Raw genomic sequence first — 26,940 nt, 5'->3', positions numbered from 1 at the left:
TTCTCAGGTCATGCTGCTCTTTCGATTTTGCCCAGACATCCTGAAGGCCATTGAAAATAGCTGTCTTACCATCCAACAGACGTGGTGAGGTTATCCTACAAGGAAAACAAAAGAATGCATTTGACAAAAGGACTGTGAAATGTATAAAGACTAAAACCGGCTTCATCTAGTTTGAGATGCCAGAAGCAAAAGCATTTTACTTTGATTCATGGGATTTCTTTCACAGTAGCTGTTAATGTTCTTTTCTCACTGCTGTGTTCAGATCGCAAAGGTGAAAGCACATTCATGTTTGACTTTCCAACAACCAAAAAGAGTTTGATCCACAGTGAAGGTACACCTTTTTTGATTCTGATTCATTCTGCTTTCTTGTTCAGTTCTTTTATACAGTTTATATGTACCGTACAGTTTGACAGTATTTATGTATGTATATAAACACACACAGCTGCCTATATGCTTATACGTACCCCTTGCAGAATATGCAAAATGTCAATAATTGAAACAAAATTAGAGGCATAATGAAAATTGTATGTTATTCTTTATTTAGTACTGTCCTGAATAAGCTATTTCACATAAAATATGTTTACATGTACTCCACAATGCAACATAATAACTGAATTTATAAAAATTACCCCGTTCAAAAGTTTGAATCTAGTAACACAATGCATTAAGAGCCAGTGGATGTTAACTTTTTTAAATGTGTGCGTGCGTGCGTGCGTGAGTGCGCGCGTGTGTGTGTGTGTGTGTGTGCATGCCTGTGTAAATTTATTTATTTTTACTCAGGCATTATTTATTTAGTACATTTTTACTCAATTTCACTGGATAACACTTTCCAATAAGTATACAATTAAATTCATTAACATAATCAATGAATTATATATACAGTAAATATCATTAGCTCACAATCATCAATACTTTTACAGATTCTATTTTTACATAATCGTTTACAAATATATAATTTAATGGACATTAATTAACAATGAATAGTATTTTCATTAATTAACATGACCAAGAGATTAATAAATGCCATTGTTTGCTGTTAGATAGCTATTGCATTAATTAATGCTAATGAATTGAATCATTTTTGTGTAGTGTTTGAAAAATTGAAGGTGGTTTCCTATAGAAAACTGTAAAAAAGTTTCAAATTCCGCTATAGGATATGGTCCCTTGTTACTGTTATACTATAAAACTGTAGTGTATCACACTGGTGAACAAATTTCACGTCAAGCTTACACCTATACGGCAGCGCTTGGAAGTATACTACTGATTCTTGATTACTGGCTTTGCCATGTGGATAAATGCTGTAAATCTCTAACTACTGAATTTCGGTCAGTCCAACAGTATTTTTTTCATTGTTCCATGGAGATCCCTTTTACATCATGAGTTTGCCTTCAGTTAAAATATGCCTACACCAAAGAACAACGCTCTAATGTCCACAGTGCTTTCATTCATTTCTAAAGTAATTGAAGCAGAGACAAGAGAAAAGTGGCTTTTACAGGGATCTGGATCAAGAGTACAACAAAACAACGTTGAAAAAATAATGATAGCTTTTTCTGTCATTATCTGCTGTAGCACCAGTGGAGCAGTCAGGCAAATTGCTTTGGATGGAAGTAAGGGTTCAATAAAGCAATCCCCTCTGGCATTTTCAGAGATGTTCATTTTATTTAATACATATCAGATGGCTAGATGAGACTCTGTTATGTCTGTTGGCTCATGTATGGTATGACTGATGTGATGTGATTTAAGGTTAAGGTAGGAGACAAAACAAGGAAGGGTGAAAAGTTACAAATCAGGTTAGGCAAGAATTTGTAATTAATTAGAGTAGGCAATACCTTAACAGTATCCTCCTTAAAATGTTTACACTATACTGCTTTGTCTAAAAGAAACTGGCATGTGGATCAGACAATTCAATATTAAGAGTGAGATGACTATTTGCATGCAAAGTAAGAAGTTGAGCAATGTATTCAATAATGTGGTGGGCCAGAGTGTTCGGTCGAGTATTTGGCCGTACTTTCATCCAAATGAACAATTATATCAGGGCTGAGAGGAAATGAGAGATTATACTCTATTACACTGTCCACTTTGTGTGCCCTCTCAGAGAATAATGAACTTTGAAAATGATAAATGCCCTGATGATTTAGTTACATAAGAGTACAGAGCATTAATAGGTTACAATACATTTTTTGCATTGCAGTCATCTCTCATTTTTAAACTGCATTGCATGAACTCTCTTTTGGTCTTCTAATGCATTAGGAGATCACTCAAGCTACTCAATCTGCATAATGTTGTTAGAGATTTTTACCAGAATGGACAATTCCCAGTTATTTTAACTTCATTATCACACAAGCAGGGAACTCTTCTGACTGACTGCATCATCTCCCATATTCTCATTTGGTTTGAAGACGAAAATTACTTTAGGAAAAAAAAAGCCTTAGTTTTCCATATTGTATGCAGAAAGCAGTATATTACTGTAAATGAGTGGTAAATCAGGAGGTCAGTGCTAATGTTAGGGTAGATCGTTTACAGTTGGAAGACTTTACTTTTTATATTATCACACAAAAACTTGATGCAATATTTATTTCATTTCTTTACTAAAGAAATAATGATCAATAATACAAATACATAGTTCATATTTTCCATAGTTCATAAAGACAAGACTTTTGATCGTCATTCTTTTTTTAAATTAAAACGTTAAACAGTCCACATTTCATCAGTAATTCACTGAACAATTATAGATCAAAAGGGATGGTTCGAAAATGGGGATAGGGATAGTTCAAAAATCATCATTCTGTAAAATAAATTTTCACCCCCATGTTTTTCTAAACCTGTTCATCTTCAGAACACAAATTGAGATATTTTTGATGAACTCTGCATAGACAGCAATTCAACTGACACGTTCAAGGCCTATAAAACGTAGTAAGGACATCATTAAAATAGTCCATGTGATGGACTATTTTTGGACTATACAGTGGTTCTACTGTAATGTTATGAAGGAACGAGAATACTTTTGTGCACAAAGAAAACAAAAATAACATTATTAAAAAAAAAAATAATCCATGTCGGTCTTCGACACACATTCAGAAGAGTACCACAATGTGAAGACATGAGGATAATTAATGACAATTTTTGGTTTTGGATGAGCTATCCCTTTAAGAGTGTTAATTAGGAAAATGTAATTTCTAAAACATTTAACAACAGGTTTGAAAGACAAAAATACTTACCTACATTTTTTTTTTTTTTTTTTTGTAAAGCGATGTCTGCAGATGACTACAGTTGGGTGCTATAAAATGGAAAATACAATTGGATCCTTACCAAGCCTTACCAAGCCAAATTTCCAAGTTTGATGATTATATCTTAGAAAATTGGTGTTTTACACATTTATGTCTAAGAAACTCCAAATGACCAATTGTAACCAGTGACACATAAAATGCTCTAAATTGAATGCTTTGACGTACAGTTATAATTTTGGGCTCTAATGAAAGGTTACACTTAGACCTATTAAATTTCACTGTCAATAATTGCTGACACATGGTAACTGAAGCATAAACAATTATTTAGTGTTTTTTATTATTTTTTTAGAGGTGCTGTCATCCTGTACCTTAGTATATGGCTTTTTGCTGACTGGCTCCCAGACTTCATTCGATTCTGTCATGAGTCCGGACCCGGTGGTCCTCCCTCTCACCACCAGAGGGCACCACTTCCTTTCTCCCGGACTCATCACCTTCACCCACTCACATATTCACTCTGTACACCTGTTGCATCCACTCACTCTGTACACCTGTGCACATACTCACTCACACAGCTGTTCCCCATTTGTTCAAGAGTATATAGTTAAATAAATATTATTATTATTATTATTATTATTATTATTATGTTGATTACCTGTGTCACTCGTGCTTGTGTTCCGGCTTGTCCCTGTGATTCATTTTGGTGCACGAATCATTACAGAAGGACTCCATCAACAGAGATCCAGCGGTATGTCTGCTCCAATTTCCTCCCCAGCCATCAAGCTGGAGAGGAATGGCTTTGGAGGAACTCGCCTGGTTGTGTTCGGTTGAACCATGGGAGGTCGGTCAGGAGTGAGTAGCCGAGAGAAGGTCCGGCAGCGATCTCCACTGTGGCCTCCCGTTGGCCTGGCCGTTTCACGATGTGTTGTTTAAGCATCGATATCGCGATGTACAAATCCACGATAGTCACATCGCAGGATGTGCGATGTAGGCTGTCGTAGTTGATCCATTCTTCATAAACTGTATGGGCCAAAGAGCGCGTGCGCGAGAGAGAGAAAGAGAGAGCGCAAGCGCGCGGCCGGCGACACACTAGATGCGTGACTCATGCAGGCAGTCTGCAAGCTCTAACCTGTTACTATGGGAGCCGAATTAAACGGAAAACACGTGCATGCTAGAAATAGAGCCGATGCCTATTTATATTTTTCCCAATATCGTGCAGCCCTAATTGTCTTCTCTTCCGTTGTCTGTTGTGAGAGAGTTCATAACAAAGCAATTTGTGATATCCAGTTTGCGAACGAATCATTCAATGTAACCGGATCTTCTTGAACCACTTTACCAAATTGAACTGAATTGTTTTAAACGGTACACATCTCCAATAAGCATTAATCCACAAATGACTTAAGCTGTTAGCTTTTTCAATGTGGCTGACACTCCCTCTGAGTTCAAACAAACCAATATCCAGGAGTAATGCATGCACTCAAACAGTACACTGACTGAACTGCTGTGAAGAGAGAACTACCAAGCCGAGCCGATAATGACTTGTTCAGGAGTCAAGAACCGTTTCTGTCAGAAGCGTCCAATTGGAGAACCGAGGAGCTGATGATACTGCGCATGTGTGATTCAGTGTGAAGCAGACTGACACACAGAGCGTCTGAACCGAACTGGTTCTTTTGGTGATTGATTCTGAACTGATTCTGTGCTAATGTTATGACCGTGCGTAAACCGAAGGCTTGAATCAAGGGCAATCATCGCCAATGACGCTATTACGTCGAGTGCAAAAGAACCGGTGAACCTTTTTCTTAAACCAGTTTATTGAATCGAACAGTCCAAAAGAACTACTGGTGATCCGAAAACCGATGCAACCGGTTCTTCACTACTGAACGAGTCAGTCTTTTGTTCGTTATCTGCTCGGCTCGGGGTTCAGCTTCAGTTCTCTCTTCACAGCAGTTCAGTCAGTGAACTGTTTGAGTAAATTAATTACTCCGCGATATTGGTTTGTTTGAACTCAGAGGGAGTGTCAGCCACATAAAAAAAGTTACCAGCTTAAGTCATTTGTGGATTAATGAGTATTGGAGACGCGAACCGTTTCAAACGATTCAGTTCGATTTGGTGAACTGGTTCAAAAAGATCCGGTTACATCGAATGATTAGTTCGCAAACTGGATATCACAAATATGAACTCTCTCTCAACAGACACGGAAAAAGACAATGAACTATCCCTTTAACAATACTATTGTACGTTACACACAACCAACTGTATTTATCACCACTGTTCTTATGTTGCTGCTGTTCATTATGTACATACAATCCTACATTGCATTCCTATTTATATTCTGTAGGCTACATACTCCGCTTAATAATGTATATAGTGTGGTGGTTACAAAATATAAAATATATTAGTAAATAATAGGTGAAATGTTATGTGTGTCAAGATGAGAGAATGTCTTTCTAAAATGTATTTTACACTGTTTATTACATTGACGATTGATGTTCTCTGCTCAATCAATCGGTGTTTGTTTGTTTTTCCCTTTGGGAGTGTTCGCCTGTTTGGGGAGGGGGCGCGCGCGCTGCTCAAACATCACACACAGACTCTGGTTGAATCAGCAGCGGCTCCGTGTCCTGTGTATTATTTATACTTTTATCTCCCCTCGTCAGGTATGGTACACATCAATGTTATAAGAATATGTTCTTGACGTGTCAGAGAGTTATGACGACTGTAAATGAGAGTTTAAAGTGTTTAATGAGTTGTGTAAAAGTTCGCTTCCAGTTACGTCTGTGTGTTGCCTGTGCTAGTTGTGCATTTCATGCTAATGACGGGGACCATGTGGTCTCAGGAAAGACGCGATATTAGAGTGAATCCACCAGTATGATTTGTTTTACTTAAATAATGTGATTATTACAATTGTAAGTCTGCATATGAGCGTGAAGATAAGTGTGTTTTCACTCAAAATGTGTTAAAGAGAATAATTTTGGCTGACATATGAACACGTTGGTTGTCAGGGTTTATTTAAGTGTAAAACACAGGAAGAGTGGACAATGTCACGTGTATATTATATGTTAGAAATTAGTATTTTATAGTGTTTAATTGGTGAACACAGTAGTCAGTGAAAGACTGTATATATGTACTTCTTTTTCTTCTATATTGTGACTTCTCTTGAAGTGATGCTCTGTCATTTATTGACGTATAAATGTATTTGAACTGTTTTAAATGGTTAAAAAAAACTATACACAAATCCGTGTCCTGTGTATTATTTATACTTTTATCTCCCCTCGTCAGGCGGTGAGGGTACTACTGCACTGTACATTCTGTAAATCATAGCTCCACTTACTCTGCACTTACATGTAACGTTATATGAAACACTATACTCTTGCACTTCTGGTTAGATGATAACTGCATTTAATCAGCTCTGTACTTGTACTCTGCATAATGACAATAAAGATTAATCTAATCTAATCTTCTGCATAGGAAAAACACAGTAGTTATATTTCTGGTTGTTGATGGTCTGACAAAAATACTGATGTGACGTGACCCATACTCCGAATTCAACCTATCCAAAGTGCACAAACACACCAGGAGCGGTGGGCAGCCATGCTGCGGCGCCCGGTGAGCAGTTGGGGGTTCGATGCCTTGCTCACGGGCACCTAAGTCATGGTATTGCCGGCCCGAGACTCGAACCCACAACCCTAGGAGTCAAACTCTCGAACCACTAGGGCACGACTTCCCCCTGCAGTATTGATTGTATCGTAAAATGTACATGTAAATGTTTGCATCATTCAAATCGCAAGAATCTAAGCTTTTCAAAGATATATGGCACGTTTATCTTTATTTAATTTTTTTCTGTGTTTCGCGAAGTTAAAAACTATAATTGTATCTAAGTAATATACAATAACACAGCACGAAAAAGTCATGCTACCACTACATATAAATCAGTAGATGCTACTTTATTATTAATTGATCAATTTATACATGTGTGTCGTGTGTGTGTTAATGGTCCATATATTTTTATTTTATTTTTTAGCAAAAAAATCCACCAAATAACATTAGTGAAAATGTTAATACAAACAGATTTTTTAATGATTTTAAATATTATATTTTTATTAGATATATTTTTTATAAATCCCTTTTTTATTGCTTCCTAATAATATATTCATTTTAAAACAGCAAAACTACACTTTTTAAACAAAGCTAAATCAACGCTTTTAAAACAAAGCCAAACTGTGCTCTTAAAACAAGCTTTTATAAAAGCACTTAAGGCTCTGATGACTAGAACTATAGATGCTCAGATTCAGACGGGACTGTAAGGATGTGGACCAGCTCTGAATTCAGGGGTGCTCTGAGCTCTCTGATTCTTTAGTAGTGGGCTCACATGAGGGCTTGAGTTTCCAATCTCCATCAGCATGTAAATTCATAGTGTTTTTTTCACTGGACGGTGTGTGTCCAACCCTAGGAAAGAGAAAGTCAGAGGATTCTTTACATTGACTGTCTTCACTTAGGTCTTTTTTTCTAGTCGTCATATATTACAGTGTAACAAGACTGTTAAAGTGAACTCACTTCACTGATCATATTTTAAATCTACATTATATATGATTCAGAATTGAAGGTGACAACACAGTTGTAGTTTCCTACTCTGTCTGTTACACTGGCTCAACTTTGAAACCAATGCTGTTGCTATCCTCTGACTCTTCTAGATCCACTGTTTTAAACCAGTCATGCTGCAAGATCTGCTCGAGGGTCAGCCGTTCAGTAGGATCACGGTTTAGACATTGGACAATCAGATCACGGCATTCTGTTTCCAGGAGAGAGCTGGTTAGTTGTGACCATGTTACACTAATGTTAGCATGCACAAAACAGCTGAAACGTGGTTAATTTAAGGTTAAGGGAATTTACAATTATTAGAAACATATCTCTCAACACATAATTCTAACATCAGTTGGTAAATACTAAAGTCTGTGTTTTAGACAGGACATTCTCTACCAATGTTTGTTCATTCTGTGCAGAAGCTGTATGTGTGTGCTGTCATACAGTGTATGTGTGTGTGCGCTATTCTCTCACCTTTGGATAAATCTGGGTTTTCAAACCTAATTTCGGCTTGCTTGATTTCCGTTATATTGCAAAATGGAGAACATGTGTTCACCATCTCATACAACAACACTCCTAGAGCCCAGACGTTTGTAGAGACAGCGTAGAACCTGCCACAGGTGAAGAGCTCAGGTGGGAAGTAAGCCTGTATTCCTGTAAGCAAGACATGTTCAGCATTCAGCAGTTCTCTGAAGAATCACATGATCAATAATAAGTCACTAAATACTGGTTTCCACACACTCTGTTACACAAAATGCCAGCTCACCTCTATATTGACTGCGGACATAGCCATTACTACTAAGTAGATGACCACAGCCAAAGTCTATCAACTTGATCTCCAAAGTGTGTTTTCTCAACAGGATATTATCTGGATGAATATCGTTATGAAAAACACCGCACTCAATGCAGTGCTGTACTGCTTGCACCGCCTGACACATAATGAGCCGTGCTGTCGTCTCATTCATGTTAGGATTCTTGTTGATGAAGTCCAACAAGCTCTCGCAGGGATCCGGATTCTCCATCACGAGAGTAAATACTTGAGGGTGCTCAAACCACTCATATAGTTGGATGACGTAGGGGCTTATGGGTCCTTGCCTCATCGTTAGCATCAGCGCAACTTCGGTAATGAGAGGTTTGGGATGCAGAGTCTACAGAAAAGATGCGGCATAAGGTTAATAAGGTAAAAAAATTGTAAATGTACTGTACTTTACATTGCGTTGAACTTTGCAGATTTAATAAACAGTCAAAGTTGAATTCCTGCTTAATATTACGTAGAAGTGATCAGCACTTAAACAACTAAATACATATTATGTTTTGCCAGCTTACAGTTTGAAGATAATGATCCCGTACAGTCTTTTGAATACGTTTGATGGCAACCTGCAAAAGGTAAAACACACAGTTGAGCATATTAAACACTCAGCCTTAACATAACCATGAAGAATTGAGTATTTAAGATTAAAATCTTTATGTTCCCTCAAATTTCTTTCAGTTTCTGCAAAATGTTCATCTACCTTTTTGCCATCGGAAATACGGATTCCCTCATACACCCTGCCGTAGCCTCCTTCTCCAATAATATTTTGCACTATATAGCGAGTGCTAATGGATTCTGAAAAAAAAAAAACACATACACGAGAACGTATTACATATTGTATTATATAAATATATTGTACATTGTAAAAACTTGCTACTGTAGATCATTTGAAGTTGCATAAAATCCTTAAAGCAGTATGACAAGTTATTATTTATTCTTCTTCAAGATTTTTAATAACTTACAAAGTAATGTGCATAAAAAAATTGTTCAAAATGAAATAAAATCATAAACTATGCTAACTGCTAGATGGTTAATTCTTTTAAAGACACAGTCTTAATTAATACAATTGGTGCCTTGTGAAAATAAATAATATTAATATAAAAAGAAAAAATAAATGAGACTCAAACATGTTTGAGAGTCCAACAGTAGATTCCATCTAACTGCAAATTAACTTCAGTAAAGTTTAAGCATATTTTAATAAATTATTTGGAAACAGTTTATTACTTCCATTACATTTATCTTGTTATAATGATCACAGATTTACCATTAGTTGGGCCGCAGTCTGAAGGCTCTGGGACAGGTGACAGCTCAGGATCATCCAGTTCTGGTGGAGGCACAAAAGGCTTCACTTTGTTCTGGCAGCAGAAAGGCTTTTTCATAGCCTTCCACACGCTCTTGAAGAAAGAGTGGATTCCTCTCCTCTTCCTACGTTTTTCTGTACCCTTTTTTGTAACTAAGATCAACAAATCGAATATTAGCTATTAGAGATCTCTGACATTTGACTGTTATAGTTGCATAAATGTCCCCTGTTTGTAATGCAATTTTATTCTCACCTGAAGCCTCCAATTTCAGTCTCTCTGTACTGTTCTCTGAGATGACGTTAGGTGTAGAGTCATTTAATCTGGATGCTGTCTTTAGGTTCAGGCAAGCTGAAGCCCTTACTGGCTCAACAAGCACTTCACCTGGAAGAGTAAAGCTGGACTGCTCTGGGCAGCCATCCGAACTGGATAAAGCGCCATCGCTCCACCCTTCCAGGCTAGGTGTAGAGTTGTCAAACTGTGGGTCCAGCTGTGGTAGACAGTCCACTGTGTTCTTGGAGCAGATGGGAAGCTTCACAGCCTTACGTACTTTCTTGCAGAAAGACGAAATTATGTTCTTCTTCCTCTTGCTGGCATGCTTTTCTAAAACTAAGTACAACAAATAGAAAATACTATTAGAGACAAATATGACCCAGGGTTGTCATAATTAAATAAAACTAAAACATTTTTAATTGCCTTGGCAACTAACTGAAATAGGTTGAAGCACTACAATTACTGATGAAAAAAAACACAAACAATAACTCTTGATGTTAATTGAACTTAATGGAATTGCTTATATTTTACAAATAGATGGGTCTACATTATTTCATGAACATTTCTTATTTTTTTATTTCAATTTTTATATTTTGTGTATTTTGAAATTGTACAAATCAAAGTCAACCACTGGTGTCTAGCAAACATCAAATAGCCAACTATGCTCTTCAAAGCTCGAGAAAAACTACAAAAATAAATCCAAGCCCCACTATAACCCATCTATTGCTTTCCTGAATTTGTGAGTTGGTGTAAGTCAGAGTTGAACAGTTTCGAACATATTTGTAATCTCACCTGTCGAGCTTTTCTCCACAGGAGGGGCCTCCATGACACTCTGAGTGAGGCTCAACTGACTCTCTACACTCTCCTCAGACACAGACGATCTTGAAGACATACTGTCTGGTGAAAATGTATCAAATTTGTGCACTGTGGTTGTTTGACTGAAGCTAAAGTAACTCTCTGTATTGCAAATTCACTCAGAAAATTAGCGTCTGTACACATATGATACTCCTATAGCATATGATCCTCAGAAAGATTCAGCGATCGCGGCTGCTGTGTGACGTCATGTAAATGGAACGCAATTTGCATAATGTATTAGAATGAAGGAGTTCCGATGTGATGTGCATTTTTTAAACTTCAGGCTTGTTTGAGATGCAGTTGTTTGGGGGGTTGGAATGAAATAAATGCAGTTAATATATATATATATATATATATATATATATATATATATATATATATATATATATATATATATATATATATATATATATGTATGCATTTAATTTCAGTTATGTTGCCTTTATATGGAAATAAATATGTATTTTAGATTTTTATAAAAATATGACAACAATTCATTTATCACACAGAGATCGCAGTCAACCTGTATGTGAACGTTCATGCATAATTTAAATATATAATCAGGGATTTAAATTCTTTACATTTACTCTGGGGCTCGACATTAAAGCCAAATAAGTAACGTTAAGCATGTTGATGTAAAAGAAAAAAAAAAAACGAAATGAAATGAAAAGTTGTATATTTAAAACATATTACAAGCAACACAACGTTTCACCATTACGACTGTTTAATAGTTTAATAAACAGTTCAATAAGCAAGTACAATAATATAAGGTAACTTACATTTTAGGCAAAACCACAGCGACTCTTACAGCAACCAGCCGATTCATGATTCTGTCTTTCTAAACGAATCGGTTGAGTCAAAGATTCATTAGCTCATCAATGAATCAGTCGTTTGAACGAACAGCTTGAATGAACAACTCAGTGATTCACTCTTTAATAAACCATCAGTACTTGCACCTTACTGCATTTTACATTGTTTGCAGATTCACTTTTTTTTTAATAAATAATAAATTTAATAAAATGAATAATAATAGTATATAATAATAATAATAATAATTACATTAATCAATAAAATCTATATGAAATCAAAAATTAATTATTAAAGCTGCAGTAGGTAACTTTTGACGCTCTAGCGGTTAATAAACAGAACTGCTTGCCTCTTGCGGAAGAACATCGTAGCCGGAACTACTTCTCTCTGTTTATGTCTATGAAGAATCACAAAGGTACTGGGTTACTCCGCCCCGGTACCCCCGAAGCAATCTAAAATAGTCCGAATATAAACACTTATTATAGGTGTACCCTAGTGATTCAGGACAAGCTAAAAACACGGTTTGGAAAATGGATTCATGGTGTACACGCTTATTATGTTCATTTTTCTACATTTTGAACACAAACAAAGTTACGGACCGCAGCTCTGATTGGTTGTTTTTTACCAGGAGCGCATGACTTTCTGAAAAATAGCAATAGGACCACTGGGAGGAGCCAGAGGAGCTTGGTTTTTTTCACAGATTATCTGTCTCATATTCTACTGTCAGGACATAATGACAGGTTTAATAAATATGTAAAAATTTTTTTTTTTACAAAAGTTCCCTACAGCCCCTTTAATGAGGTTGGGGGAAAATGTCATCTATAAAGGTAAAAGAAAATGCCTTTGAAAAAACAAAACAAAAAAACAAGCAATTTTATATGTAGGCTATCAGCTGATAGAAAAAAAATAAGTATATTGCTTCATAATTAATCATATTTTATATAAAGGAAGAAGAAACGTTTTTGTGTAAAACGTGATTAGGATAGTTTTGAATAGAATGGAAATGATTGTTTTACAGACCTGGCAACCCTAGCGAAGCACGAAGCATTTGAATCCAAACTGTGGACTGATGGAGGAACTTAAAGAGGATGTATGTACAATTTTGACCCTTCTGAAGTCAAAAAATTACAAAATATGTTTGTAGATATTTAGGAAATATATTATGTTTATATGATCAGTGAGAGCAGAACGAATGTGTCACATGTTTTAAACTCACCAAAATAAAAACAACAGCATTGGATCAAGTGGAATAGAATCCCGAATGGGCCTCAAATGTAGGCCCTCGTCCTAACCTGTCAGATTTTGCTACCTCTCATTTAAACAGTGGCTAGTACAATTCGATAATGAAAAATGCTACCTGTAAAATTCAGGTTTATTTACGTCTACACCTACGACATACCCTAAACCTACCCTTACAGCAATGCAAATACATTACATATTCAGTCCCTCCCGAAAAACGCAGATTATTTTTGTGATTGTTGCGGGCAAAAATCCTTGATTTTGCGGCAGGTTTTCTTAAAAAATGCGATGGAATATGCGCGATTTTTTGCAATCTTATGCAATGAAAACACCCCCAACACCCTGTTCTCACTAGGCTACTACCTTACTGTAAAGAGTCATTTCTTATGACTTCCTATGATAAGCAAAGCAAGCATACTAAATTACATAATATTTAAGTTCTCATTCTGTTTTATTTCAGACCTTAATTAACACATGGCTCAAACTTACAAAACATTGAGTCAAACAAGTTCTCTAGCTTTACAAAAGGAATATTCAACAACTTCTGTAAAAATGAATACAAATAAAATATACACACAGATATACAAATGCTGTTTTACAGGAATTGCAAATTGCAATCTCTTACTGCAACGTAAATTATTTTACATACTACAGCGACCCCATTGGAACTCAACTGAGACAATTGAAGCCCATGTTTAGCGTTTTTTAGCACTTCCGTTTCTGACGCACAGACTCAAACGAAGCTTGACGACGTCAGCAACCTGTCTGACAGATGTAAATGTAGTAGCTGTGCGTGAAAACTGGCATCGTTAATCTTGCAGAGACGGCGAGCTTGAGCGGGGAGTTCTTTGTCGTGAGTGAGCATTAGTAAGTATTCTGATTAATTATTTTGTATAGTATTTTAAAATGTAACGCCAGTACGCCATATTATGTTAATTGCCTGCGAGCTTCTCCTCCTGTCTGTACGGTAATGCGACAGAGAGACGAGTGGTTATGACACAATCGTTAGCCTATTATTTACAAAAACTGTTTATACGGGGCCATAATGTAACATATAAGGTTATGGAGCCCTTTATACATTGTTGTGTATCTTTAGAAATAAATAATGGACAAACGGAGTCTTTAAACGCCACAGATGTAAAGTTATTCGCTGTCAAAGTGATGCCAAAATGAATGGGAGTCAATGGGAATGCTAACGCAAGTGAAGTTCTGCTACAAGATGGCAGCACGCAGCCGACTTCAACTTCCGGTCGACTTCCTTGCCACCTGGGTTTCCACAGTGGAGCCTGAAGCACCGCTGCACATCACTAAAACGCGCCCTTTACACGCCTCTCAGGACAACGTCATGCAACCTCATCATTTCACCATCAAAGAGAAGTTATCAGAAAACTAAGAAATAAGTCACTGGAACATGCGCGATCACAAAACGAACATGATAAAAGCGGCCGTTTGTTTGAAAGCTTTGTTATATATTCAAATTCAAAAGCATTGATGTTTTAACTATAGAATTGATTTGATTTATCAGGACTCAAAATTAATCACACATAAATACACTTACATCTATTTGATTTATTGATTTTTAACGCTTATGAAAATAGCCTGCTTATTCAGTCGAGTCTGTTTCTGTTTATTAGCCACAGTAGCCGTCACATTTAGAATGAATGATAATATCTCTATTTTTATAAAAGCTCCCGAACAAAAACATTATTAGGCTATATTATTATAGGTGAGATAAACTCCATAATATAGCCATTATTAGGCTATATTATTATATTACAAGGTGAGATAAACTCGAGACGAGGCTTGTGACAGATAATATAAGTTACTTAATAAATACACGATTGTGGTAGAGAATAAGAAGCTGACGTCTGATTTCTTCAAGCGGTCATATTTTACCATGTTTACTATGGTAACATGTTTAGCGTGCATATCTTTTTCTTCGCTTATAAATATTTCTGCCTTGTATGGTGATTATAATCCACATTGGATCAAGTTATTTCAAGCACTCGCTGCTGACTGAAAGAGAGTTTTGAGCTCGACTTATTTAAAGGGGGGGTGAAATGCTAGTTTTCACTCAATATCCTGTTAATCTTGAGTACCTATAGAGTAGTACTGCATCCTTCATAACTCCAGAAAGTCTTTAGTTTTATTATATTCATAAGAGAAAGATAGTCTGTACTGATTTTTCCCGGAAAAACACGACCGACTGGAGGCGTGACGTGTGGGCGGAGCTAAAAAATCACTAGCGCCAGTAGGCTTTTGCGTTGAGAGCGTTTGGAAGCTGTGACATTACCTTGAGGAAAAAAACATCATCCAAAACAAACCATGGCTAACAGTCAGATTCAGCCGTTTATTTATGATCTAGAATCAGATCCAGAGGCTGAAACTGAACGAGAGCAGCAGCAGCAACGACTCGCTCCGAGCGGGGCTCGAACCCGGGACTCCGGCATGGGAGGCGGACGCACTAACAAGGAAGCAGAGATATTCGAAGCAGTTTTACTCACCGCCTGCGGTTCCAACACACGATCGTGACCCTTTTTCGTTGGGATTGCATCATCCTTAAGAAATAAACGATACGCAAATCCGTCGTCAAACTGGGCCTTGTTTGTAAAACAAGCATTTTCGAAATGCAGGGAACAAACACAAACACTTGCACAACTCCGTTGATGCTCTGTAAAAATAAACTCCGTCCACTGGTCCCTTAATGCTGTTTTTTTTTTGGTAATCTGTGCAGGGTTGTCTTGCCCTGGCAACCAAAAACACACTCCTTTTGTGACATTTCGCGCCGCTCTCGCTCTGATCAGTGAATGTCCGTTGTGCTCTCAGTGCTCTGCTATACGGGAGCGTGCGCTCTTCCGGCAGACGTGCCCTTAGCACCCATATAAGGAAATTCCGCTCCATCTAACGTCACACAGAGCCATACTCGAAAAAAACTTTCCGAAACTTGTGGCAAACCGGAAGGAGTATTTTTGGAACAGAAATACTCCTTCAAACGTAAAACTTAATTTTTTGAAACTTTGTCCATGTTTAGCATGGGAATCTAACTCTTTAACAGTGTAAAAAACTCAGTATGCATGAAATAGCATTTCACCCCCCCTTTAAAACAAAGTGTTTAATGCTGTTGTTAAAGCTGTTATCTTTCTGAAATGATCCGCAGTGCAGACTCGCTATTTTTATAAAAGCTCCCGAACAAAAATCATTGTTATATTTTGATGATATGCAACGTGGAGCTAAACTCACGAAACGAAACGACAGATAAAATGTTACTTAATAAATAGCCTACACAATTGTGATAGAGAATAAGAAGCTGACGAATGATTTCTCTAAGCGGTCATATTTTACCATGTTTACTATGGTAACGTTAATTTTTAGCGTGCATAGTCTTTTACATCGCTTATAAATATTTTGCCTTGTTTAGTGATTATAATCCACATCGGATCAAGTTATTTCTAACACTTGCTGCTAACCAAGAGTGAGTTTTGAGCTCAACTTATTTTAAAACGTCTTTAATGCTGCTGTTAAGGCCTTTGTTCATAACCCCTCCTCTAGCCCCAGCTGTCCCACTTTGGCCCAAGGTTTTCGTCGGGCCAAAAAACCCTGGCCGTTGGCCCCGAGGAAGCCCCGGCGAGGCACGATCAAGCCCCGGAAGTGACAGTGGAAACGCGACTGGCCCTGGCACGCACTAGTACGCCCGGTCTTAGCTCGATAGTGGAAACATGGCTAATGTCTTTGGTGATCAGACAGGTGGGAAGTAAGCCTGTATTCCTGTAAGCAAGACATGATCAGCATTCAGCAGTTCTCAGAAGAATCACATGATCAATAATAAGTCACTAAATACTGGTTTCCACACTCTGTTACACAAAATGCCAGCTCACCTCTATATTGACTGCGATCATAGCCATTACTTAATACTTGATCAGCTTGAGTAAGTAGTATACTGAACACCTAACCTTTACCTAACCATGAAAATTTTGAGTATTTAAGTATTAAGTATTGTAGGTAATTGTAGGTACTTAAACAATGTTTTAATCACGACAGTGTTTGCAGATATCAATGTAAGAGCACAATGCTACATTTTTGCCATCAGAAAAACAGATTCTCTCACACACCTTGACATAACCTCCTTCTCCAATAATATTTTTCACTATATAACGAGAGCGAATGGATTCTAAAAAATCTCTCTGTACCTCCAATTTCAGTCTCTCTGTACTGCCCTCAGAGATTCATCTTAGATGATTAGAGTTATCTAATCTGCATGCTGTCTTTAGGTTCAGGCAAGCTGAAGCCCTTACTGGCTCAACAAGCATTTCACCTAGAAGTGTGGAAGCTGGACTGCTCTTGGAAGCTATTTGAATTCAATCAATCGGCATCACTTCTTCCATGCTATCCATAGGTCCTCTCTTAATGATGCACGTGCCTACAATAAGGCAGTGCATATCTATACCGGCTACCAGACGGGAGAAGATTGAACTCTGAATACAAGGGGTGAGAATCAACTAACAAAATGTTCTCGGCTTTACCCAACACCTGTCTATGGTATAACTGAGCCATAGACATCTGCTTCCTCCCTGTTATTTTGTTTCCCTGATTTACGATCCTCTCCATACGGTTTTTATTTTTCACATTCAGAGAGTTAAACCAGCACAACAATGAAAAGGATAAAAACGACTCAATATAGGATCTGTAAAACATGCACATCAGTGTTGTATCCACATTAAAAGACCTCAGTTTCCTTAAGCAAAACAATCTTTGCTGCCCCTTCTTACACAAATCATCAGTATTTGTGGAAAACGTCAATTTACAATCTAATACAGTACTTGTACTGTTCAACACTATGGATACTCGTTCCATTAATACTTATTTGCTTATCATCAATTGATTTCCCCCTCAATCTATAATCAATAGTCATCTCTTTAGTTTTCAGAACATTAAGTTTTAAAAAAACATTCTGACACCAAACAGTAAAATCCTCAACCACAGGACCAATAGGCTTAAAGAGTCATCAGCAAATTTTAAGATGTGCCTATTTTCAAAACTACTCTTACACGCATTAGTGTATAAAATAAATAATAAGGGAGAGAGGACGCACCCTTGAGGTGACCCAGTCGATGACACCAACCATTCAGAATAACAGTCGTTTACTTTGACTCTCTGTGTTCTCTGCACAAGGAAATCTAAAATCCAGCCTACCAAATAAAAATCCAACCCAAATTCTTCAATGAGTTTGTCAATTAAAATATGTGGCTGAATGGTATTGAAGGCAGAAGAAAAATCGATAAAAAGTAATTTAACAAAAGTTTTCGGCTTCTCTAAATGCTGAAAAAAGAGAGTTCCAACAGCATCCTCTACACCTCGATTCTTTCTGTATGCAAATTGAAGAGGGTCTAAAGAACTCTCAGTCTTATGCATAATTTCCCTCTTAACTAATTTTTCTAAACATTTCATCACTAAGGAAGTAAGCGCCACCGGTCTAAAATCATCTAATAACTGTGCATTCTGCTTTTTTGGCAATGGAATCAGTGTAGACTGCTTCCACCGTGCAGGTAATTTTTGTATTTTTAGGGACCATGCAAAAATGGTGGGAATCAGCGTAATGCAGCCATGGAAGCCAGCAAATGCACTGGGTCAGAGAATGCAGATCCAAACTGATCTGCACATAAATAAAGTCATAAACTAATTGTGTTGCATTCCCTATATATTTGGCAACCCACGTGAGCTTAGAGTCTGAGAAGAAGGGGTGGGAGAAACAGCTTTCTCCACCTGTCAATATGTGTTCCTATATGGCCTGTGTGGTATTGAGTCATCTGAATTGATGTTCACATTTTAACTTTACAAATGTGTGAATAAAACAACAGGACCTTCTTATGTTTGTTTTTTATTATGTTCTAACATTTATTCATATTATTTTGTATCTTTTCAAATATATTTTTTTTGCATAGATGTTATTGTATTATCCATGTCCCAGATGCAGACTGTAATATAAAAAATAATCTTAAAAAAATATATGCCAAAGTTGCAGTGATAACGAGTATCAATGTTAATATTTATTTTGTGGAAGATTTATACAACTATCCATCATTTCCACTGAACATTTGCTTGGTACGCTAGTTTACCAATGTGAAATCAGTCAGTGAATGAAATATGAGACATTTGTAAAGGAATTAGAATGAAGAAAAATCTATCAAAAGTCATTTTAACTTATGTAGTTTTTTATATTTGAAAAAACTGCTGACTACTCTTTTCTAACTCAGGTTCGGATTTATAGAACGGCTACAGGGTGTCCGGTCAGAACATTAGGTCTCACACCAGGAATGTACTTCAGGGTGATTTATTGTGCAAAGATGTGTGTGGTTCTGTAAATATAAAACAGTATACAAATATGAATAAATGAATAAATACACATTAACAGATCTTTACAGCAGTACTTAAATACTCATAAGTAACAGCATTGTAAATTATCTAAATATAATATATATATATATACAAACACAACTCAAAGTTCTATTAAATGATCGCACTACTGCACTGTGCGTCTAGCTCACGTGCCTAGCTCGTCCGGTGAACAAGCCCGAACATGTTCCCTGAGATGCGTCTTAAGTCTATGCATTATAGCCTAATATGCAATAACATTAAATATTCTATCAAACAAAAACACAGGCGAAATATAACATTTTGTCAACAAGAAAATGTGCAAATATAATAAACAAATGTAAACATTTAGGCGGAATGCCGCGGTAGCGGTCATTAATCTCGCTTGTGAACTTATCATACATTTAATTATGTAAATGTACTTACGATTAGTTGCACGCACACATATATCCACACAATCCTTAAACGGGCCACTTCTAACTAATTTAACTATGAAATATTAACTATAAACATATCAACACATCCAGCCTCTATAATGTCTTGGTTCTCACTCCGCGGAAAGATTAGGAACAGTCCAAATCACGAACACAGGCGGGCGGGTTCGGAAGAGTTCACTTTCAAGGGGTGGCCTTTTTTACAGCCGCCCCCAAATTCACAAGGTGAATTTGAACAACAAGGGCCTTACTAAGTATTGCAATGTCATTCAGCCAAAGGAGGTAGACAGATGATCTTGGTCACTGGCCTTAGGTAAGTTCGGTCTTTCACTTTGATCTCAGCTGATCTGACTCTGTTATCCTTCCCAGGGAAAACTTGAAGAATCCTTCCAACAGGCCAAAGTGCACGAGGTAGCTGTGGATCCACAATCATAACAGTTTCACCTATCTGTAGGTTGTCTGTTTCTGACATCCATTTCTGTCTGGTTTGAAGGCTGGGTAGGTAGTTATGGATGAATTGCCTCCAAAAGTGATCAGCTAACAGTTGACTATGCCTCCATCTCCGTCGACTCAGAAGCTCAGAATCCTGGTATGTCACTTGGGGAAGTGAGGCGTCCCGCCGCCCCATCAGCAGAATGTTGGGTGTAACTGGGTCAGGGTCAGCAATGTCTGAAGATATGTAACCAAGAGGTTTGGCATTGAGGATCCCCTCAATTTCAATGAGAACAGTCCGCAATACTTCTTCAGTGACTGTCTGTGCTCCGAGTGTCACTTGTAGGGCTGTTTTCAAGGATCGAATTTCCCGTTCCCAGCATCCACCAAAATGTGGGGCATTAGGTGGATTGAATGTAAACCTAATTTGCTGGCTTGCCAGTTGAGCTTGGAGCTCAGGTTGAAGAGCAGTGTAGGCATCCCGAAGTTCCCTTTCACCACCTTTGAAATTCGTTCCCTGATCTGACAGGATTTCCAAGGGTTTCCCTCGTCGAGCAATGAAGCGACGAAGGGCCATCAGGAATGAGTCACTGTCCATACTTGTGAGGAGATCAGTATGCACTGCACGGGTGGTCATACACTTGAAGATGATCCCCCAACGCTTCTCATTTCGGCGTCCAAATTTTATGAGAAAGGGACCAAAGCAATCTATACCTGTTGAATAGAAAACTGGCTGGTGAATTCTTAACCTGGCAGGTGGGAGGTCTGCCATCCTGGGGGGATGCGGTTTAGCCCGCCATTTTTGGCATTCAGCGCATTGGCGTTGGTGGTGTTTAACTGCTGCTCGTCCTCTTAATACCCAGTATTTTCTCCTGAGCTCCGCAAACACCCTCTCTGGTCCAGGGTGATGTAAACAGTCATCATAGTCTTTGATAATTAGTTTGGTGAGCGGGTGATGTGGATCAAGGACAATGGGGTGAATGGTATCCTCGTCTAGTTGACTGATTTGTCGTAGGCGACCGCCAACACGAATGAGATTGGTTCTGATATCTAGTTCTGGGGCTAGGCAAAGCAGTCGACTATTGCTTGGTAGAGGTTTACCAGATTTCAAGTGCAATATCTCATCTGGGAATGATTCTGCCTGGATCTGTCGGAGGGCTGTGAGCTCAGCTTCTATGTAGTTTTCTGCAGTTGCAATGAAGGGAGAGCTTTCTGATGATGGCTGTATAAGAGCTTTTAAGTAGTCTGTGAATGTGCAAAATTTATGAGGATCTGGCAGTGACAGATCAGAGGTTAACAGTCCACAGAAAGTTGACCTTTTCAGCTCACCGTCTTCACTTATGTGAGCTAATGGTGGCATTTCTGGCCAGCTGTCTGGTCTTTGTCTGAGGAATGCTGGGCCTTGGTTCCATCTGCTGTCTTTGTTGAGATCAGAGGGAGACTTTCCTCTTGTAATTGCATCTGCTGGGTTGTCGGATGACTGTACGTAACGCCAGGTGTCAGATTCAGTCAAGTCCTGTACTTCTGCCACTCTGGTCCCCACAAACACCTTAAAGCGACAGGAATCTGACAAAAGCCAAATTAGCACTGTGGTGGAATCAGACCACAGTGTGACACTACTGAGTGGTAACGTTAGCTCTGCCTTCAGGACTTTAGCAAGCTGTGCACCTGTGAGTGCTGCACACAGCTCAAGACGAGGGATGCTCTGCTGTTTCTTGGGAGCAACACGAGACCTAGCTGTTACAAAGGCCACCTCCACTTCACCTTGAGGGTTCTCTGTTCTTAAGTATGCCACAGATCCATACGCCTTCTCTGAGGCATCACAAAATATGTGAAGTTGCCTAATGCTACTAGAGCAGTCTAGTTCCTTGCTGCAGTAACATCTGGGCAAACTGATATTCTGCAGATCTTCCAATTCACTCTCCCAGTGTTTCCAAGAGTCTAATAGGTCCTCTGGCAGCCTGGGGTCATCCCACTCCCTTTGTTTGTCCCACAACCTCTGCACTATCACCTTGGCTCGAGTGGTGAAGGGTACAATATAGCCAAGGGGATCATACTGGCTGGCAAGGATCTGGTAGATGCTTCGCATTGTGGGCACTTTATTGTCTGGTTTGCGTCGTTTGTAAGAGAGGGTATCTGATTGGCAATTCCAGTGCAGGCCAAGTGTTGATTCCTGAGCTCCTTGGTGGCCTTCGCAGAGCCAGAGTATGCTACTCGGTGACTGAATGTCAGCTGGCAGATGGCTGATAACTGAAGGGTCATTGCTTGCCCACTGTCGTAACTCAAAGCCACCAGATGCTAGAAGGTTACAGAGTTTGTCTACCAGATTCTTGGCCGTGTCACGGGAAGCGAAGCTCTGGAGGCAATTGTCCACATAGAATGACTTCTCCACTGAAACTTGTGTGTCCTCTCCAGGCTGGCTGTGATCTAGAACATGCTTCTGTAAAGCAAACGATGCACAACACGGACTGCAAGTGGTCCCGAAAGGCAGTACCTGCCATTCATAGACATCTGGGGTTCTGTCTCTTTGCAGGTCTCTCCAGATGTATCTCAGCAGAGGTTTATCTTGTGGCAAGAGGCGTACCTGATGGAACATGCCGCGGATGTCACTACTGATGGCAACAGAGTGCTCCCGGAAACGCAGAAGGACTGCCAGGAGAGATGGACCAAGTGTTGGTCCAGGTAACAGTAGCTCGTTCAGGTTGTGTCCTTGATATGAGAATGAACAGTTAAAAACCACCCTGTTCTTCCCATTATGCTGCACCATGTGGTGCGGGATGTACCAGGCTTCCTTTGTTTTGTCCACTTGCTCCTGACTAAGTTTGACAACGTAACCAGCTTGCACTAACCTGGCCAGCTCCTCTTGGTATGCTGCAGTTAGAACAGGGTCCCTTTCCAGCCGTTTCTCGATTCCTCTCAACTGTGGCAGGACTGCTTCCTTTGGAGCACAGAGGCGAGGCATGTTCTTGACACGGAGCAGAGGAGTAGCGTATCGCTGGATACCATTAACATCCACTCTCACTGTGTTTTCTTGCAGAAGCTGAATGGACTCTTTGTCTTGGCGTGATCTGGTAATCACCTTTTCACTCTGGTAGGGTAGAACATCCATTTGCCACAGTCTCTCCACATTTGCATAAAGATCATTGACAGGCTGCAGCGAGGTGAAGAAGCATTGGTCAGGGGAAAGATGACTGCTCAATTCTTCAGTTGGACCCTGCAGTGTCCATCCCAGACGTGTTCTTACTGCTGCTGGCCCACCAGGGGGCCCCAGTCGGACTGGTTCTATGGGTGTGAGGAGGTGAGGGCAATCAGAGCCAATGAGAAGAACAGGATGTACCTTGTCCAGCTGTTGTAGAGGTAACCCTGCAAGATGCTTAAATTTCTGTTGCAGGACACTAACTGGGTGTGTATGTTCTGCCAGACCGAGTGCTTTGGCTGTGAAGGCATTACGGATCTTGTAAGCTTTCCTGGGGTTAACAGTTTGGGACACAGTAAAAGTCACTGCCGCCCCGTGAATGACCTGGGTATCCTGTCTTACTGTACGAAGTACAAGGTCCTCTGGCTCCCCCACGAGTCTTAATTTCTGCACTGCATCATGCAGAATGATGGTCCGCTCTGATCCATCATCTAATATGGCGTAAGCTTCCATTGCCACGTTGCCATTCTTGATCAGAACCTTAGTCACTTTGAGCAGTACTTTACTTCCGGAGGTTGGTCGGTCAACATATAAAACTGCACTGGAAGGAGCTGCACTTGGCTGAGATGGCTTGACCTGGTCATTGACATCATGTAGTACCATAAGGTGCTTCTTGTTGCAGGTTGGGCAGAAAGTCTTTAGTGTGCAGTTAGCTGCTTGATGTCCACGACCACAACGCCAGCATCGGTTCTTTGTCTTTATCCAGTCTATTTTCAGGTCTTTGCTAAGAAGCTTGAAGTTGTCACAGCCATTCAGATAGTGTTTATTATTATCACAGTATGGACAATAAGCTCTCACCTTCTCTTCTCTGACTGAAGCTGGTTTAGACGTGGCTGACGACATTGATGATGAATATGACTTGTCGGTACCAAGGAGAATGGTAGTTGGTCTGCGAAGCTGCTTAGACTCTCTTCTCACCTCTCGGCCACGCACTGAAGATTCCTGCCTTGTATAACAAGCATACTGGCTATTGTCTTCCTGTACTTGAAGCTCATATTCCAACCAATCAGCGAAGTCCAGCAAAGTAGGAATAGAGACTTGCAAAGGGTGGGTGTACCGCTTGAAACTTGATCTGAGGTCATGTGGCAGTTTACTCAGGAGTCGAGACACATGTGATCCACATTCCAGCTCTACAGTACCTTTGTGGCCAAGCTGCTGCAACATACTGACAAGCGAACGCACCTGCAGTCCGAACATCCTGAAGGCCTTTACATCTCCACTGCGTATATTAGCTCCATCCATCAGCTCAGCGATTCGTTGCAGTGCTAATTGGTGGGGTTGACCATACATCTTATCCAGAGCTTTCATAGTGTTGGTGAAGGGAAATCTGGAATTGCTGTAAGAGTCTGCCACAAGGAGGGCCTCCTCCAGTTTCAGATGGTCTGTGAGGATTTGAAATTTGAAACGTTCAGTGGCATCTTCAGGCAGGATGTTCTCTAATGCAATTCTCAGTCTTGAAAACTCCCTAGGATCAGAAGACGTTAGGCAGGGGATGGTAGGGGCTGGTCCTCTGTAGATTTTCTCTTGGGTACTTGAGGGTAAGACATGATCTGAGCTGTATTCTGCATGGGCTGACCTCCTCCTTTCCTGTGATGGGACCACGGACTCAGGCAGCTGAGGTGGCTGGGAATATGAGGAAGTGTTGGGATACCTGAACTGAGCTGAGTCACTATAATGTGCTGTAAAGGAGGGTCTCTCACGAGGGGAGGAAGAAATGTTCATGTTTCTCAGATCTTCAGTAAACTCTGAGCTTTCCTCTGGCACAGCTGGGTGTGGCAGTCTCTTAGTGGCAGATGGTGGCAACCTAGAGCGTGGAGCTGGTATTGGGCGGTATGGCTGTGGAGTCTGAAAGTTAACTGCTGGAGAGTGAGAGCGTGGTGATGGCATCTGTGGAGTGACCGACTCGGGTGGAGAGCTCTGCTTCGATTTCAAGCTTTGAAGCTCATGCCATAACGCAGCATTCTGTTGACGCATCTCTTGGAATGCTGAAATGATCTCAGGGAGTTGGCTGGATTGTCGTTGCAAGGCTGCGTTCTCCCTCTTCATCTTCTCTAACATGGCTGTAAGCTCTGGCAGCTGTTTCACTTGCCTTTGCAATGCTGCATTCTCCTCTCTCAGCTTCTCAGAAGTGTAGTCCCATTGGTCAGTCAGTATCCACTCAGAATGTTCTGATGCTTGGCTCACTGGTGAAGTGGATCTAGAATGACCTGTAACACTTGGTTCATTCTCCAGTACTCCCTGGCAGGTAAGTGACCGTGATTGCTGTTGATGAGACCCAGGTCCACTGAGCTCAAAGTCTTCTAAGTAGGCTGGAGGGTTAACTCGTCTCCTCGGCCGCACAGCAGGGGCTTCTCTTTCTGGTTGAGACATGTCTGTAGCAATCCACAAATCCGGCTCGAAGGACCATGAAAAAACTGCTGACTACTCTTTTCTAACTCAGGTTCGGATTTATAGAACGGCTACAGGGTGTCCGGTCAGAACATTAGGTCTCACACCAGGAATGTACTTCAGGGTGATTTATTGTGCAAAGATGTGTGTGGTTCTGTAAATATAAAACAGTATACAAATATGAATAAATGAATAAATACACATTAACAGATCTTTACAGCAGTACTTAAATACTCATAAGTAACAGCATTGTAAATTATCTAAATATAATATATATATATATACAAACACAACTCAAAGTTCTATTAAATGATCGCACTACTGCACTGTGCGTCTAGCTCACGTGCCTAGCTCGTCCGGTGAACAAGCCCGAACATGTTCCCTGAGATGCGTCTTAAGTCTATGCATTATAGCCTAATATGCAATAACATTAAATATTCTATCAAACAAAAACACAGGCGAAATATAACATTTTGTCAACAAGAAAATGTGCAAATATAATAAACAAATGTAAACATTTAGGCGGAATGCCGCGGTAGCGGTCATTAATCTCGCTTGTGAACTTATCATACATTTAATTATGTAAATGTACTTACGATTAGTTGCACGCACACATATATCCACACAATCCTTAAACGGGCCACTTCTAACTAATTTAACTATGAAATATTAACTATAAACATATCAACACATCCAGCCTCTATAATGTCTTGGTTCTCACTCCGCGGAAAGATTAGGAACAGTCCAAATCACGAACACAGGCGGGCGGGTTCGGAAGAGTTCACTTTCAAGGGGTGGCCTTTTTTACAATATTGCACATCATTTAATGTACAGATAGAAGGTGGATAATGGTCTTTTGAAAATACATTTGTGTGTTTTTTGTCGAACATTATCAGTGAACCTCTGCAAAACAAAAATATAAAAAATTATGCTATGACCTCTTTAAGATGGCTGTGGTCTGTGGTATTTCTGTTTTTGTCAACCAGTATTATTTGTGAGCCTGGTGCTAGTATGGCACTCGTATCAATAGTGAGAT

The 26,940-nt window shown here is 39.4% G+C and overlaps 1 protein-coding gene and 1 long non-coding RNA gene across 2 annotated transcripts; both read right to left on the bottom strand.

The window, feature by feature from the left end:
• Positions 1-7,463: 7,463 nt before the first annotated feature.
• LOC127970738 (uncharacterized) lies at positions 7,464-8,451 on the bottom strand. The gene is made up of 3 exons (XR_008156675.1): positions 8,277-8,451; positions 7,776-8,010; positions 7,464-7,667 (listed from the first exon to the last, which is right to left on the bottom strand). It is a non-coding gene; the product is annotated as an uncharacterized LOC127970738 (long non-coding RNA).
• An 11,702-nt stretch (positions 8,452-20,153) lies between these two features.
• On the bottom strand, positions 20,154-26,673 carry LOC127970488 (uncharacterized). Its single transcript, XM_052573080.1, has 2 exons — positions 26,501-26,673; positions 20,154-26,058 (listed from the first exon to the last, which is right to left on the bottom strand). Exon 2 carries the CDS (start codon positions 25,884-25,886, stop codon positions 20,154-20,156), a length of 5,733 nt encoding a protein of 1,910 aa, XP_052429040.1. The 5' UTR covers positions 25,887-26,058; positions 26,501-26,673.
• Between the last annotated feature and the right edge of the window lie 267 nt (positions 26,674-26,940).

Source organism: Carassius gibelio, chromosome B13, assembly GCF_023724105.1.
Source record: "Carassius gibelio isolate Cgi1373 ecotype wild population from Czech Republic chromosome B13, carGib1.2-hapl.c, whole genome shotgun sequence".
Lineage (NCBI taxonomy): Eukaryota > Metazoa > Chordata > Actinopteri > Cypriniformes > Cyprinidae > Carassius > Carassius gibelio.
Note: the sequence above shows the minus strand (reverse complement) of the source record. Positions and strands in the feature narration are given on the sequence as shown.

Excerpts from the sequence above, each read along its gene's own strand:
- LOC127970488 (XM_052573080.1), bottom strand. The coding sequence starts at position 25,886 with ATGTCTCAACCAGAAAGAGAAGCCCCTGCTGTGCGGCCGAGGAGACGA.